Consider the following 18,790-nt stretch of genomic DNA (forward strand, 5'->3'; position numbering starts at 1 on the left):
GACCCTTCAAAGTTCATGGTACAAAATGGGAATTCAGATAAATGTTTGGTATCTCACTTTTTTATTATAATAATGAGGAATAAATTATTGTCACCTTTATGCAGTGTTTGAGCTGGAAATGTAAAGTATAAGTTACATTAAATGATTCAAGGGACAAGGTTGAAGAGAGCATCTTTCAGATAAGTAAATATCATGAGCCGAGTAGAAATAACACTGGAAGAAAGCCATCAGCTGACTTGCCTAGTTGGAAAAAAAAGGGTTGGATTGGGCAGTAAAGGCATCACATTTGAAAAATATGTTTGGTTTGCCAAGTTAAGGTTATAGAGACTTAGGGATGGTTTCATAAAAAGTAGAGATGCTAAGTAAAGGAATTCATTTTGGGTAAAAATTGTTCATTCTTTCTGAATTTTAATGGTTTGGTCATTTTGTGAGATAAAACTCGTGTACAATTTTCTGTCTTTTTAAAATAATGAAGTATTGCTTTGGAACTTGTGGTAGATTGTTAGAGTAATTTGCCTAATTTATTCAAGACTCCCTATATCTACATACTTGCCTCATTCTCTCCACACTCAAATTCTAGGCTTGACTATGTGACTTGATTTGGACCATAAGACAATACCAATCTATAATAATAATCTATAATAATAAAAGCATAATATTCTAATTAGACTAGATGTCCAGAAGGACGTCCTTCTGGATGAAGCCGGGGCTGTGAGGGAAGCCTGGGTCCCGGGTGCCAGAGGGAAGCCGGTGCCAGCAGCCAGGGGAAGGAAGGCCTATTCTTGCATGAATTTTGTGCATCGGCCCTCTAGTCCTATATAATAAAGAGGGAATATACAAATTGACCATCACTCCATCACAAAGATGGCTGTACCCACAGCTGAGGCCAAGTTCCCATAAGGAGCCTTAAGGAGCAATCAGCAGGGACCTGAGGCTACGCCCTCCCCCGCCCCCATGGGGCTTGACAGGGGATCTCAGGCCACGCCCCCCCACCTGGCGGGGCTTGATGGGGGACCTCAAGGTGCGCTTCCCGTCCTGGTGCTGGGCTAGGGGACCTCAGGCTTCTCCCCCTGTCCCAGCACCAGGCCGGGGGACCTTAGACTGCACCTCCTGCCCCAGCACCAGGCCAGGGTACCTGAGACTGCGCCCCCATGCCTGGCTGGGCTTGACAGGGGACCTCAGGCCATGTCCCCCACCCAGCGGGGCTTGATGGGGGACCTCAAGGTGCACTCCCAGTGCTGGGTTGGGGGAACTCAGGCCACACCCCTGCCCAGCGGGGCTTGACGGGGGACCTGAGGCTGTGCCCCCCTCCCGGTGCTGGGCCGGGGGACCTGAGGCTGCAACCCCTCACCTGGCGGGCCTTGACAGGGGACCTCAGGCCATGTCCCCCACCCAGCGGGGCTTGACAGGGGATCTCAGGCTGTGTCCCCCACCTGGCGGGGCTTGACGGAGAACCTCAAGGCATGCCCCCTGCCCCAGTCTGGGCTGGGAGACCTCAGGCCACGTCCCCATCCTGGCGCTGGGTCAGGGGACCTGAGGCAATGCTCCCTGCCCGGCAGGGCTTGACAAGGGTGGGACTGGCTGGGTCTGGATCTAGCCCAATGGCGGGGGGGCCGGCCGGGTCTGGGTCTCATGTGATTTTGAGGTGCATGTGGGTGGGCAGGGACTTGACTCTGGGTCCTGTGGTGAGCCCCAGACTCTGACAAGAGGAAGGTTTTCATGTACATTTTACTAATTTTCTTTCATCTCTAACACTTATATTATAGAGAAAGGGCAAATAGCAATATTAAATTATTTCCTCTAATTAATCCCCTTTTAATGTGCATGAATTTTGTCCACCAGGTCACTAGTCCTATATAATAAAAGGCTAATATGCAAATCGACTGAACTGTGGAACGACTGGTCACTATGACGCATTCTACAGGTCCCTTCTAGACTAACCAATCCCCCATTGCCCTAAGAGCTGATGACGGACACTTGAATGACACCAGAAGACCCATTCTGTTGTGCCCAGTTCAAATTGCTGATCTGTGGAACTGTGGAATAAATAAATTGTGTTAAAATAGGTTTTGGAATATTTTTACATAATAAGAGTGTTCTGATTGAGAACTACATAAATGAGATTTTAATCTGTTACATAGTTCAGTATAACTTTATTTCTTTCATATTTATCATTTATAGGCATTAATAATAATAGCTAAAATTTGTTAGTCATTTACTGTGTGCTATGTACTATGCACTTTACACACATTATTTAATCTTCATGAAAACCATACTATATATGAGTTATAGACTTAATTACAGATGAAGAAACTGAAACTTTATATAAAGCTAATTAAAATTTGTGAAAAATAACTTGCCAATGGAAAGTTACTGTGGTAAATTATACTGTTTTATTTTATGTTAAACTAGAGGCCTGATGCATGAAATTTGTGCAAGAGTAGGCCTTCCTTCCCCTGGCTGCCAGCACTGGCTTCCCTCATGCACCCAGGACCCTGGCTTCCCTCACAGCCTTGGCTAATTAGCATATTATGCTTTTATTATTATAGATAATTATTGCATTCCTGGGATAAAAACACTTGATTACAATGTTATACCCTTTTTAATATTGTATATTTGCTTTGATGTTATTTTGATTAAGATTTTGCCTCCATGTTAATCAGTGCAGTAGTCCATAATTTTATTTCTTATAATGTTTTCTTATAATGTAAAGTTTTATATCAAAGTTATTCTGAACTAAAGGAATAAATTGAGAAGTGGTTATCTCTTTATTCTGTTCTCTAGAAAATTATGTAGTATTGTTATGAATTCTTCCTTAAAAATTTTGTAGAACTTACAAGTGAAGGTATTTTTTTTTCTCTAGGAATTTATCTATTTCATCTGTATTTCAAAATCTATACTAATAAAAGGGTAATATGCTAATTAGACTGGATAGACTGGACGTCTTCTGGACATCCTTCCGGACAAAGCCACAGTGGCGGGGACCAAGGCATAGGCGGTTAGGGGTGATCAGGCCTGCAGGGAGCAGTTAGGAGGTGATCAGGCTGGCAGGGTAGAGAAGTTAGGGGCAATCAGGCAGGCAGGCAGGCAGAGTGGTTAGGGGTGATCAGGCAGGCAGGCAGAGTGGTTAGGGGCAATCAGGCAGGCAGGCAGAGTGGTTAGGAGCTATCAGGCAGGCAGGCAGAGGGGTTAGGAGAGATCAGGCAGGCAGGCAGGTGAGCAGTTAGGAGCCAACAGTCCTGGTTTGCAAGAGGGATGTCCATCCCCCGAGGGGTCCTGGATTGGAGAGGGTGCAGGCTGGGCTGAGGGATCCCCATGCATGAATTTCGTGCACCGGGCCTCTAGTATACTAGGTGTACCAGTTAATAATGGCAGATTTTGTAATCAAAGAAAACATGATAATTTCAAGAGAAATATCAAAAGTGCTTTATTCAAGATAATGTCCATCACTAGATACACATTTCCCTATCTTTCAGGTAATTTGTGGGTACCGTCCCAATAGAACTTTTCTTGTTTTGAGACAAACCATTCCGGACACAATTTTCCACTTCTTCATACATTTTGAAGTGCTGCTTAGAAAGTGCATGTGCCATCAATTGGAATAAGTGGTAATCTGAAGGAGCAAGGTCTGGTGAATACAGCAAGGTCTGGGTTAATACTTCCCAGGCAAGATCTTTTAATGTGTCTTTAACTGGTTTTGAAGTGTGTGATGGTGCGTCATCATGAAACAAAATTACTTTGCCGTGTCTTCTGGAACATTCTGGTCATTTCACAATCAAAGCATGGTTCAAATTGATTATTTGTTGTTGGTAGCGATCAGTATTAATGGTTTCACCTGGTTTTAGAAGCTCACCATACACCACACCTTCTTGGTTCCACCAAACACAGAGCATTGTCTTCTTTCTGAAGCGATTTGGCCTTGTAGTCAATGTTGATGGTTGACCAGGATCAACGCATGTTTTTGTGTATTTGGGATTCTCAAAATAAATCCACTTTTAATTGTCAGTCACAATTTTGATGCAAAAAAGACTTTCTTTTGTGCCGTTGAAGCAACATTTTACTGATGACTTTTCAGTTTTCCATTTGTCGTTTCAGTTGATGTGGCATCCATTTTCCTTCCTTTAAAATCTTTCCCATTGCTTGTAAATGATCGGAAATTGTTTGCTGAGCAACATTTAATCTTTCTGCAAGTTGTTTTTGAGTTTGACACGCATCTTCATCCAATAATGCTTGTAATTGTTGGTCTTCAAACTTTTTCAGTTGACCTGGATGTTCTTTGTCTTTCACATCGAAATCATCACTTTTAAAGCGTTTAAACCAGCGTTCACAAGTATCTTGAGATGGAGCATGTTCACCATAAGCTTCCCAAAGTATTCAGCAGCACTTTTCTTCAAAATAAAGTAATGAATTAAAACTTCCCACAAATGCTCTTTTTTTGGCACGAAATTTGACATTTTTAAGTGTAAAAATATCTATGATGTTAATACCTTCAGTAAATTTGACATATGAAGTTTTGAAACAATACAACCAAGTAGCATACATATCAAATCGCATATATATCAACATATGTATAACTCCATCTATTGAAAAAAATCTGCATTATTAACCAGTACACCTAGTATTTTATAAAGTTACTAAAAATCTTTCTATATTTTTCATGTCTTTAAAATTCTCATGGTGTTCCCTCCTTTATTGTTGACTCTTCTTATATTGCCTTTGTTCTCTTTTTTTATTCTATAATACCAAGGGTTTATGAATTTATTTGTCTTTTGTAAAACAACTTTTTTTCTTTCACCATTTATCCCTTCTATGCTCTCTTCAACCTCCACCACAATCATAACCACAATCACCACACTGCTGTCTTCTCTATTATTAAAAAATATATTTTTATTGATTTTAGAGAGGAAGGGAGAGGGAGAGAGAGAGAGAAACATCAATGATGAGAGAGAATCACTGATTAACTACCTCCTGCATTCTCCCAACGGGGGATTGAGCTGGGCATGTTCCCTGGCCATGAATCAAACTCGTGACCTCTTGGTTCATAGGTTAATGCTCAACCACTGAGCCATGCCAGCCGTGCTCTTCTCTATTTTTTAATAGCTGATACTAGTTTTCTATTTCCGTCTGCTAATTTCCTTGCAATTAATATGCTATTCTTTTAAAAATTTATTGAATTATATTACTCTTTATTGAATTATGCCATTTCCCTTTTCTAATATATGAATTTTAACACTATTAATTTTCCTGTACACATAATTTTAGGTGTATCCTGGAAGTTGTGGTAATATTTTCATTATCATTCAGTTCAAAAGTATTCTAATTTCTACTATAATTTCTATTTTGAACCATGCCTTATTGAAGTTTATGACTTCATGCCTACATATATGGAAATTTTGTCATCATGTTTGCAATTTTGATTTATTTTTTAATTTTTCTCTGATCATTGGCAATACTCTCATTCTTATAAAATTTTCCTTTTTTATAAAAAGTGTACCTTTCCTATTATGAATATAACCATAGTAGCTTTCTTTTATTAGGGTTATTTTGATAGATTCTTTTGAATATGCAGTATACCTATTTATACCTTTTTATTCCAAGTTCTCTGAATCTTGATATGTATATCTCTTTGGAGAATTAATATGTTTTTAACCTACAATTATTGTCTTTACATTTGGACTCTTGTTCTATTTATATTTAATATAATTTCATTATCCTTATATTTATTTCTACATCTTATTTACTACTAGAGGTCCAATGCACGAAGATTCGTGCAAGAATGGGCCTTCCTTTCCCTGGCTGCCGGCACCACCTTTGCTCCAGCCCAGATCTACCTTTCCGCCTTTACTCCGGCCTGGAGCTACCTTTCCATCTTCTCAGAGGCCCGGAACAGCTGGGGCAGTGCAGAACGCCTGCATCATCGCCAGGGTGACAATGCAAACCTCCCGCCCCCAGCCACTCAGTGTCTGTGTACGCAAATTAACCTGCCATCTTTGTTGGGTTAATTTGAATACTCACTCCTGATTGGCTGGTGGGTGTCGTGAAGGTATGGTCAATTTGCATCTTTCTCTTTTATTAGTGTAGATTCTATTTGTACCTATTCCTTGTTCTCTTTCTTTAAAAGCTCACTGTATGCCTCTTTGAGGAAGATTTAAAAAAAATACTGTACCATTTCATCCACCCAGATGTTACAAAATGATTCCTTGAATTATGGAAGTTTAATGTAGAGAAATTTTATATATTCCTGGACCATAAAGTGGTCTTATAATATTTTAACTCTATTTACTTACACAGTCTCCCAGTTGAGCATTTTAATTGTGCATGTGTGTGTATCTGGATGTGTTTGTATATTTATGTTTTGATATCAATATATCACATTCTTTTATACATTTAGTATTCTTTAGATTTACCCACATGTTTACATTTCTTTCCTTACCATTTCTTCTAGAATCTCTGACCTTCTATATGGAAATATTTTTCTTCTGCTCAAAGAAAACCCTTTTGTATTCTTTTCATGAGTATCTGTTGGAGGCTAGTTCTGTCAGTTTTCACTTACCTGAAAAGACTTTTATTTGATTTTGGAGGATAGTTTTATGACTAAGATTTCTATGTTGGTATAGATATGACATAAAGTTAAATGTCTAATAATTCCTTGGTTTATTCTTTATCTAGCCAGTGTTTTTCTTTCTATCATTTTTATGACTTTGACCATAAAGTTTTTTTTCCAGTTTATTATTAGCTGGTATATTTTTAATGTCAAATTGCATAATAACACATCTATGCTAGGTTTCAGTAGTAATAATGTCTGAACTAACCCCCTGAAATTCTCCAAACCTAATTATTCAGAAGACCAGTGACCAGCATCTGTGCAGTTCTCTCTGTCGTCCCGATACTTATCACTCCGCTCTGATATCTTTGTGTGACCTAACTTTCCTAAAGTTCATAGTCAAAACTCCATTCCTTTTATGCTTAATTTCTGAGGAAAATAATAGTCATATTTATTTCAGATTTTAAAACTTACCTTAAGGGAGTTAATAATGGTACTATAGAATAAGTTAAACAACTACATGTCACACATTTGAGTAAGACAAAGCAAAACAATTTCAAAAGACTGAGCACATTAAGAAAAAGGAATGAGCACATTTGGTCTATAGGTTTGATGTATTAGAGCAAATATTCTGAATTTATTAAAACTATATTTTCTTGCCTGAAATAGTCTAAACACTTTCTAGATCAGTTATCTTTACAGGTGTGTCTAATTTTATAATAAAACATGAGTATGATAAACTCAAGATCATCTTTTCTTTTTGTGGTACTATCCTGGCAACACTATTTACAGTAATAAAACTACAGAGGTTAGTTATTTATCCCTAAACATCCTTAGTTTTCTCTTAATAACTTACTAATTCCCAAACCTATTGAACCACCATATTATTGCCCTGTGATACCTCCTTGGGAAATACATTTATAGTATGAAATAGCTAGAAGCTTTCTTACACAGGATAAAAACTGTCAGTGTTTAGGTGATACCTCACTGCTCAACATGAATGGAGACTATCTAAAAAAAGGCTATACAGTGAGGGCTTGTGCCCCATATGCTGTGATATAAAATAAAATATGTATCTGCTCTTATTTCAGTTAATGCAAATGACTGTTTATAGCACAACCTTTATTTTTTTCCTTTCCTAACACCTTGGTCCCAGAACCTTTCGTCATGTAAAGTAATATTCCCTACACAGAGTGAAACAGCTTTAACTGTAAACTAATGTATAATGGGCAGGATTTATTTTTAAGTGTTGAGTGTACTTGAGTCTTTATGAAATTAAGTATAAATTTTCTATTTATACTTTAAAAATAAATATGCAATTTATATGAAACTATTGATTTAATGAATAAAAGTTTGTACTAAATATGTCAATTTCTCTATATCATTGGTAAACCCATTACTAACTATATTATGTGCTACCATGTTTTGGATGTTTTTAAATTCTTGTTATATCTGTTTGTAAAATTTGATGCTTAATGGAGTATAGAAGAGAGGTGAGATATCTAATAGCAGATTTGAAATGAAAAACAGGTCTAAATAGATTCCTAAACATGAGCCCTTCAACTGACATACTCAATATAAACCCAACTGTTGCCTGAGTATTTGGGAAAGAAATAAAAAACTGCCATATACTCACAATAGCATAGTAAACAAATGTTAATTGATGTGCTTTGTTTGAAATACTTCCAGGGAGACTTGCAATGAGCAAGGCTCTTCTGTATAAGCAATTCAGCAGCATATGTTGGCACACCTAGGAAAAGTCATCATGTATAAATGCTTTATGCCATCTGGTATATGACCTAAAATATCAAAAAGAAATATGTACAGCTAAAATGAATAGGTGACTTTATTTGGAGTACTCATCAGGGAAAGCACTTTGTGGTTAACATTTCATGGTGAGATCTTTAAAATAAAATTTGTTTTCATTCTTAACAATATTTCCATACTTTGAATGTACTCTAAAAAGCAGCAAAATAGAACAAACAACACTATTAGTCTCTTTTCTCTCGGTACCTATCTCTCCTCCTCCTCCACATATGCCTCCTCTTTTGACATAAATGGAAACAGTGTGGAAAGGGAGATGTATTTTTGGAACAGCAAAGTCCTTTTAAATACTTAATCAACAGAACTCCAATGTAACAGATATATTGTTTAAGAGAACAAAATATTTGTAGAGCTTTTACAATGCACCAGGCACACTGCTAAGTATCTACATATATAAAACCTTAATATGCAAATTGAATGGCACAACAACCAAACAACCGGTCACTATGACATGTGCTGACCACCAGGGGGCACGCGTAGAACATGGCAGACATTTGCAGCAGAGCACTGAACATGGCGGGCATCAGCTGTGGCGGGATGGTGGAGCAAGTGAGCAGGGGCGCCAGTCTCTGTCATTGGGGCGAACCTCTGATAATTACTGAAAATTCTTTGCTCCCACATGCCATGGTCCCACCCAGCGCTCACACCGGCTGCCAGTGCTGGAGCCACTGCTCGCACTGGCTGCCGGCCCCAATTGCTCTTGAGGGCTTCTCCACTTCCCCCTGCTCCTGAGGGGTGATTGGGGCAGCAGCTGCCTCTCCCACCCACTGACAGCGCCAGCCCCACTCGCACCTGCTGCTGGCACCAGCCCCAATTGCTCCATGCCATCAGTGGGTGCAAGCAGGGCTGGTGCCATCAGCACATGGGAGCTGTGGTGGCAGGAGCAGGGCTGCTGGCAGATGGGACCCGGGGGCTGTTGCGGGAAGGGTCTGGCAGGGGCACGGATAATGGGCCAAGACCCACCCCTGTGCCCACTGCAGTCTTGTGCCCACAGTTCCTTTCAAGGTACATGAATTCGTGCACTAGGCCCCTAGTTTTACATGTATTAACTCACTTAACCTCATAGCTCTTTCCCACCATCATCACCTGCACAGAGGGGGATCTGAGTCTAATCAGAATTAAAACAAGTGATGCATGCATTAATGAGTTTAACCCAAAGCTTTGCTCTGCCATTTTTACTGTGCCTCTTTCCAAAATTAAATATAAACAAAAAATATTTATTTAAAATTTATTTGCATGCCAGACACTGTGAAAAAATATATTCCATTCTTGTGTTTAATCTTAGCAACAACCCAAGAATGTGCAGTATTATTATCATCTCATGTTAGGAATAAGGAAATGTGCTCAGAATGGTTAAGTAACTTGTACAGTATCTGACAACTAGTAAATCAGAAAATGAGATATTCCCTAGTCTCTTTCTTAAATCTACAATATCAGTCCACCTTAAACTCTAATGTGTATAAAGGAACAGGACCTGTGATTCTGTATTTATAATATGCTCCCAGGAAGTAATGGCAATAATAATGGTCTAAGGAGTAGCAAAGAGTTACTCATTCTGTCCTTTGTAAGATTTTATAACTCCTGTAGGAAATAGTCTTTTGAGACTACCAAAGAGTTCCTTATATTTAAATTTTGAGGTTTAAAGAAAAAAATTACAATTTTCCCACAAAAAAAGTTAAACATTCCTAGCTCTAAGATTATTAAGGATAGGTAGAGACAAAATGAGAGAGACAGCAAGAGACAGAGGTAGAATTAGCTGCAAATTGTGTTGCAATGGCTTAAAATCCTATTTCTTTCTTTTTATTCTTATGTCGAGGGTAGTGAATTAGCTGAATTACAGTACCCTTGGAATTTCCCCTTGTGTTGACTTAACCATCTTCCTGCTAACCTTCATTAATGGTAGTTTTTACCATCTTTATACCCAATACAAAGCCACACTCATGCATATGGTTATAATTTGTGTAAGAGAAATATTATTTAAGAATACAACCTTTCCAATTTTAATACTCAATCAGTAAAATTAACATAGATATTAAAAAAATTCCACTTGTTAATAAAAATGTCAAGTTTCAACAATGCAATAAGAAAAACCCTGAATTTTAAAGCCTATATGGGCATTGCTAAAATTAAAGAAAAAAATAGAAACCTATGATGAAACTGTAAATGTCTGAATAACATTTAAAGATGGAGTTGGTGGTAATGTTCATTAGCATGCAAACTACTAGAAGTTCATGAATTTGGATTCTGGTATAAGGAATGGTCATTAATATTTTGTGTACATCTACTTCTAAGGAGTATAGAATTATATTTATGCACAGTTGATATTTAAGTTGCTGAATGTTGTAACATTAGAATAATGGCTTTAAGAGAAAAAGGAAGACTAGTATAAAAAATATGACTACAGAAGTATAATCATGATCCTAGTTGACAAATATCTCTCTATATAAAAGGCTACTATGCAAAGTGTTCCCTTGGGAGTTTGGGAGAACGGGAGTTCAATTGCTTGCTATGACATGCACTGACCACCAGGGGATGGCATGGAACATGGCAGGCAAACAGCGTTGGTGGAGCACTGAGGAAACGAGGGAAGGAGGAGGCAGGAAGGTGGGGAACCTGATCCACCCTGATCGCTGGCCAGGCCTAGGGACCCTACTCATGCACAAATATCGTGCACTGGGCTTCTAGTTCTAATATAAAAGTGACAACATAATACTTTTTTCAGCCCAGCAGAGGATGGACCAAGTCTTCTGTGGGTTGGTGGTGGAAGGAGATGCAGGGGCTGGAGCATTAGTGCTCTGCCTTATAGATGCCCTGAAAGGAACCGACACTTATTGAGCTTCTCACTGTCTACTAGACACATCACCCTCTGCCATCCAAAGGAATCCTTACAAAATTCTGAAAGGCAGTTATTATTAATCCATATCACAATGAAATATAAGATGGAACTAAACCAAGCACTAAACATAAGCCTAGAGAGTTTAAATTTCCCAAGTTTACATTCTTAACTAATACATGGAAAAGACCTGATTTCAGATCTTTCTAACTACAAAGCCCATACTATTTCCTGGCTACTTTCTGTAGGAAAACAAACAAGCAAAAACTTTTATAGATCCAGCTACGATGCATTTGACCCATATTTGAAATGATATGCCTTGGACATCAATGGGGGAGGGATTACCTGTAATTTCAACCAGGGAACCATCATGAAAGGTGGGAATGCCATCATTATACTTCTTGAGAAAGCTGACATCTGGATCTACGACTTATCCAGTCTGGGGGGAAGCAAACAAGAAGTCAAATAAGACATGTGGAAAGAGCATCATAATTCTATAAAGCAGTGTAATGCTACCCTGGAAACAATGTGTTTTATCAGAAATTGTCATCAGAAGACATGATGTTTGCTAGTCCATTCATTTATTCACAAATTCATTCATTCGTCACTCTCTTAGTAATGGAAGAGCTCATAGTAATAAGACTGTGCACTACTACATGTTGCTATTGATATTGAAGTAACTTTTCTAATGAAAAATTAAGCCATGGAAGCTAAGCAGAATATATAACCCAGGTATCATGATTACCATTTTCTAGATGAAACCACAGACTTTGAGAAGTTAAATAATGTTCTCAAAGTAACAATTGGTACTAAGTGTCCTAGACACAGTTTAATTTGTTGTTTCAAATTGAGTGCTTTTCTCATGATTTTGACCTAGTTAATAAGCAAGATACACAACTGGAAAGAGTATAAACATGATTGTATGCTGATTCAAATATCCAGAGATAATTAAAATACAATATATTTTAAGAATACATATATTTCAATGAGAACTACTGATTATGTTCTTTTTCTAAAACATGAAAAATAGGTTTTCTTTATAAATTTTAATATTGATTTTCCAGCATTTTGAGACTTTCTTGAGTCTTCATTTCATATTTTGGTGCTTACTATTTGCATGATTTTCACTCTATCCTATATAATAAAGAGCTAATATGTGAATTAGACCGCACAGCCAAATTACTGTCCAGACAACGTTCTGGACAACCATCCAGACAACCTTCCGGATGAAGGTGGGGGCTACGAAGGCTGGCTGAGGCAGCCGGGGCTGTGAGGGGCTGTGAGGGCTGGCTGGGGCTGCGAGGGCTGAGCCCCTTGCACAAATTTCATGCATTGGGCCCCTAGTTTTTAAATAATTTTTTTGCATGTTATTATTTCCCATCTTCAATGGCTTTTACAGTAATCCATATTGGCTTACCTTCCTTTTCCTATTTTCCTCATTGCTCTAACCCTTTATTTTTTTCAATCTTTATCAGATAGAGGCCTGGTACACAAAATTTGTGCACTTGGGGGGGTGGTCCCTCGGCCCAGCCTGTGCCCTCTTGAAGTCCAGGAGCCCTTGGGGGATGTCTGACTGCCAGGAGTGGGCCTAAGCTGTCAGTCAGACACCCTTAGCGCTGCCACGGAGGCGGGAGAGACTCCCGCCACTGCCGCTGCGCTTGCCAACCGTGAGTCTGGCTTCTGGCTGAGAGGTGCTCCCCCTGTTGGAGCGCACTGACCACCAGGGGGGCAGCTCCTGTGTTTAGCATCTGCCTCCTGGTGGTCAGTGAACGTCATAGCAACCAGTCATTCCACTGTTTGGTAGATTTGCATATTAGCCTTTTATTATATAGGATTGTTCTCATTTTTTTCCACAATAATTTTGTCTAAATAATGCAATAGTCAATATTTAAACAGTATTTCATTGAACCAAGCCTGATCTTGGAATCCTAAAGAGGTTAGTTAGTTGTTCATGTGCAAAAAAGCATTTCCCACTCCTTCATTTTCTACCATAAGATCAATAGGCATATAAAATGAATCCTTAGTGACTGGTAATAAACTGCATGAAGATTGATATAATTGAATAAAAAATGTAAAAACTTAAATGCAAGGAGGAAGTATATAATTTATTTGTGAGATAGAATTCCTAACAGAAACCTATTCTGAACATTATAAAAAAGTATGATATATGACATTTTGGAACTTATATTTTTATTTGTTATTACCAATTCCAGCTAAGGAAAATATGCCTTTAGACATCTCAAAAGAAGATGTAATATAAAATCTGTCATGAACATTGTTGAACATAAATAGGAATATACAGAAAATAGCTCTTTCCTGAGTAAAGATTGGATAAACATTGTAGAATTCTTATATTAGGGGTTTTTGTTGTTGTTATTAGAACATGTTCAATTTAATCTAAATCTAAATCTAATCCTAGAACATCTTTAATGTAAATTAAATACAAAGCCCTTTTTGCTTTTTTACTTAACACAAATTTTGTTCTTTAGAAATTTTCTGTTGTCTTCAAGGAAAGTTTAGATTATACATAGAGAAATGAAATTCTTATTTAATAAAATGCCTATATTACTTCAACTACTTGCTTCATTTCTTATTAAATAAATACTATAGATGGTTATGAAATTCTTGTGTGGGAAGTATGCAAATTTAAAATAAAAATTATATCACTATATTCAAAAATTTTATTTCAAAATTTCATTCTTGCTTAATTTTGTATGTCATTGAAAATGGTAATTATTTTAATTTGTGGGGGGGACTACTATTTTATAAAGGCTATTTTTATTTACCAGAAAGACTGCAACATTAGTCAAAGAAAACAAACATACATTTTATCTTTTATTTAATAATATATCATTTTCCCTCTCATTTAATGCTATCTTAACTGGTTCCTTCTTCTTTTCTTTCAACAGGCTGAGTTAAATGACCCCACAGATCCTTTTACTAGTTACAATATAAAAGTTTCATCAAATGCAGGGGATGAAATTTTCTCCAAATATATAGGATGGAGAGTTGCCAACATACTTTCCAAACTATTCTTCCCCTCTGCCGATATTCTTCCTTTGAAAAAACCATTGATAAAACGGCATAAAACAAAATATCTGTATAAAAAGCAAGATTCTATGAAGAAAAAAGTTCTACATTTTACTGTAAGGTAAAGTAAAGCACTATTCAAAATAGTCCTGTTATTCTAACACACTATATTTCAAAGTCATAGAAATTATTTATAATCATGTGCCACATTATCTAAACTCAATTTCTTTTTTTTAATTCAAATTTTGGCTCTAGCACCTCCTAGGTATTCTATCAAAAGCAAGTACTCCCTTCTCAAAAATTATTTTCTCATATTTAAAATAGGTATTATTATAAAATATAAATCAATGTTTTAATAAAGTGAAAGCTTCCCTCTCATTACTGACCTTCATTTGCCTAGTTTATCCCCACTTTCCCTTATCATTAATTGCTTGTGAATCATTCCAGGTTCTACACAATCTATAAATATAAGAAATTATAAGTAAACTTTATTTTTTTAAATTACTTTATTGATTAAGGTATCACATATTTGTTCTCAACACCCCCCCCCATTCCCATCCCAATCCCCTCCACATACATGCCCCCCCCCCCCCCCCCGTTGTCCATGATCACTGGTTAGGCTCATATGCAAGCACACAAGTCCTTTGGTTGATCTCCCTTATCCCCACCCTCCCCTACCTTCCCTCTGAGGTCTGACAGTCTGATCGATGCTGTTCTTGTTCTTCAGTTTATGTTGTTCATCTTTTCCCCTAGATGAGTGAGCTCATGTGATACTAGGAATACACTTAAATTTTTTCTCAATTTTTACATGAAAGTTGGTATACTAAACATCTGTTGCATAATGCAAATGAATTAACTTCATTTCTTAGAGAACTTTCCATGCCAGTACATAGAGCATTTTATCATTATTTTTTAATCAGTTATGATATTTTCCTTAGTTAGGATGCACTGCAATTTATTGAACCAGTTGCATTTTGGTTGGCATTTGGTTGTTTTTGATTGTCTCCTGCTACAGACTACCACAAAAGTAAACTTTCACATAGATATATTTTTTCATTGTGGAATAATTGCCTGTAAGATGAGTTCTCAGAAGTATAACTGCTGTGTCACAGGGCATATGCCTTTGTAATGTGGTTAGATATTTCCAAATTGCCTTTTAGAGGAGTTGTGCAAATTTAATACATCTTAGTGCCTGTCAATATATGAGACTGCCTAGTTTTTCTTTAGTATTTCCAACAGATGATGTTGACAAACTTTTGGGTTTTGACATTCTGAAAAGTATAGTTTCTAGAAGTAGCTTTCATTTTTGTTTTTCTTAAGATGAGTGTTTCAAACACCTTTCATATGTTTAAAGCCTTTTGTTTTTTCTTTATATGGGAATAACTCCTATTTATTTTGTCCATTTTTCTGTTGTGTTTTTGTCTTTTCTTTTTTCTGCGTTGTAAGAACTATTTGCCTATTAATCAGTGTCCCTTTGTCTATGGTAAGAATTACAAATGTTTATTTTTTGCACCATTTTTTCTTTATCTTTAAATCTTGCTTATAATATTTAGTTGCCATATAGTCATTTTTCTACATAATAAAATTTATCAAGTTTCACTATGACGTATGCATGTTTTAGATTAAAAATTTGTCATACTGTCTCCTGGTACTTTTAAGGACTCATTTTGAACATTTTTAATCATTGCTCTAATGGAAGGGTTTTGTTGTTTTGGTGTGAGGGATTGCTCCATGTGACCACTCAATTGTCCCAGCAATATTTATTGTCATCTATCTTTCTTCAATATTTTTATTTTAAATGCTATCTTAATTAAAAACTAAATTCCCACTTATTTTATTTTTCTATATTTTAAAATAATTTCAGTAATTTAAATTATCTACTCTGTCAAACTTTGGTAGAATTCCCTCTTTGACTATCAGTACCTTATGCTTCTTCTAAGGGTAGCTCTTTGTCAAATTTTCCCATTTTATATGAGTATTGGCAAGGCTGTTATTCAGTCATAATGTGCAAGAACAGCTAGATTAAGTTCTTATTTTTTTGAGGCTCTTGCCATATAATTATTTGGAGTGTCAATCCTGAATACCCACCTCTTTTGAACTTTCTCTTTTTTCTTAAGTCAATTTAGCATATTATGCTTTCATTGAATATTATTTATTTCACTCAATTTTTCAGAATTTACCTAGCCATAATTGAACAAAGTAGTTTCTTAAGATTCCTTTCATTCTCTCTGTTTCAGTGGTTATTCTCCTCTTTCCAATTGTTATTCTGTAAATCTACATTTTGTCCCTTTATTTTCCTTTATTCATTTATTTAGTGTTTTATCTATTTTATATTATTATTTTTTCAATAAATCAGATTTTGGATTCTAACTCATGTATGTTCTTATATCTATGAATCTATTAATGCTTCTATCCTTGGATCTATTTTGTGGTTGATTTTCTAATTTCTTGAAAAAGATGCTAAATCATTTGGGAAATTTTTTCTTAGCCTTTGTTTAAATTATTATGTGAGTTCCCAAATCATGGGACTGTTGCTGCCCAATTATTGCAGGTATAATTATTGGATGGAACAAGATTAGTAGGCAGGCTTTTCTTTTGTGCAGAGTCAACAGAAAAATAGACATGCTTGAGGGGAATTTTTACATAGATGTAAGCATTAAATTTTTTTTTAAATCAATGAGTAAGATTTGTAAATTTGAGATTAAATATCATACAACCTGCACTTTAGTAGTCTCAGATACAGAAATAAACATTTAAAAATATTCTTCAGCATATATTATAAATATTTATAAAATTGCAATTTGATCTGCTGGTCAGTGGGGCTCAGTGGTTAAGCATCAACCCATGAACCAAGAGGTCACCAGTTTGATTCCTGGTCATGGCACATGCCCATTGTGGGCTAAATCCCCAGCTGGGGGAATGCAGGAGGCAGCTGATTGGTGATGCTTCTCTCATCATTGATGTTTCTATATCTCTATCCCTCTCTAAAAATCAATAAAAATATATAAAATTGCAATGTGATCAAGGTACAATGGAAATGCCAGCTTTAAATGTCATGGGTATTGAGATTTACTTTAGAATCCCCAAATATCTCCTGTATATTCTTAAGGATCACAGATATTGAAGAAAATCAATCTGGAACCACAATGAGAGGATACTGAAAGAGTGTACTTTGGTTTCTCATCATGGTCAATTAAAGGAAGGGAAGAAAGAAACTAGAAGAAATTAGATATTGACAAAAGGACTTTAAACAAACAGCAAGGGAAAGAGACAGATGGTGATGAATGGTGCCTGCTGGGACACAGAAAGTAAAGACAGAAAGAGAAAAGGAGACATACTGGGAATGCTTAAAATAGTAGAACAGAGCAATAAAAGTTATAAGCAGAGAGAAAGATGAAAGAGACCAAAAGGAAAGGGAGAAGGTATAAGGGGAAAGTCAGACACACTGAGGATGAAAGGTACAAATAGAGGGATATGCACAGGGCTTTGGAGAAAGAAGAGAATGTGCAAACTCAGAGAAGAGACAAAAAAGAGTGGTGAGGTTAAGACCCCAAGAGTCCTATAGGCTTTTAAAGATTATTAAAAAGCTTCTCATCAGAGCCTACAGTTCATTACCTAAATGATAAGCATTCATCACTGAATAAATATTTGAATAAATATTATCTCCTTATCCATTTTCTCACAGCTCATAATAAGGCCTAGCAATTAAACTTAGAGTCCCTGGCTCACATGAGACTCCCAGGGGCACAGTAGCCTGAGCATCTCTCTAGCAGAAGCTCCTCAGTGTGGCACAGCTCCCACAGCGATTTGCACATTGCACCATTCATCTGTAGTGCATGTGGGCAGTGCCCCCTGGAGTTGTGCAGATTTCCAGGTGCAGTTGGTGCAAACTAATCTCTGTGACTTCAATACAAAGTCTAGGTCAGGCCTGGTTAAATAGTCTCTATTGTCTATTAAGGGTATGAGATAGTCCAGCCAGTATGGCTCAATAGTTGAGCATTGACCTAGGAACCAGGAAGTCATGGTTTATTTTCCAGGCAGGGCACATGCTTGGTTGTGGGCTCAATTCCCTGTATGCAGGAGGCAGCTAATCAATGTTTCTCTCTCATCATCGATGTTTCTATCTCTTCCTCTCCCTTCCTCTTTGAAATCAATAAAAATATATTTCTTAAAAAGGGTATGGGATATACCTGTTTTTTAAAAAGTTGTTGGAAAGCAAGTTTAAATGTAAGCTATGCATTGAAAAAAAAAAAGAAGACGTCACTGGCTCACTAAACAATTGTGGAAAATTTTCTTTTTTCCATTTGCTTGATCCTCCATTTACTCAACAGCCTCATAGCTAACTCCTTTTGTTAATTCTCCACCTCCCGTGTCCAGGTCCACAAACTGGAATTAATACAATTAATGAACATCTGAGCATGTTGAAGTGCATAGGTAAAGTACAAAGACATAATGTACATCCCTTTGTATGTTAAGTTCTTTTTCACCTCTTAAAGGTCTTCATGCATAGTGTCAGATCATCAATTCTTCATCAAGTATTCCTAGGAATCTCTATTTTG

The 18,790-nt window shown here is 36.9% G+C and overlaps 1 protein-coding gene across 4 annotated transcripts in view; it reads left to right on the top strand.

Annotated features, from left to right (window-relative positions):
- The window catches only part of TMEM232 (transmembrane protein 232), a 206,965-nt gene that overhangs the window by 73,300 nt on the left and 114,875 nt on the right, over positions 1 to 18,790 (top strand). For all 4 annotated transcript variants that reach the window (XR_013814773.1, XM_079794161.1, XM_079794162.1 and 1 more), the window contains one exon: positions 14,111 to 14,352. Coding sequence is in view for 3 of the 4 variants with exons in the window: in XM_079794161.1 (XP_079650287.1) it covers positions 14,111 to 14,352 (242 nt within the window). In the remaining variant the exon portion in view is untranslated. The remainder of the gene's footprint in view (positions 1 to 14,110; positions 14,353 to 18,790) is intronic.

This window comes from Cnephaeus nilssonii (genome assembly GCF_951640355.1).
Source record: "Cnephaeus nilssonii genome assembly, chromosome: 2".
Taxonomy (NCBI): domain Eukaryota; kingdom Metazoa; phylum Chordata; class Mammalia; order Chiroptera; family Vespertilionidae; genus Cnephaeus; species Cnephaeus nilssonii.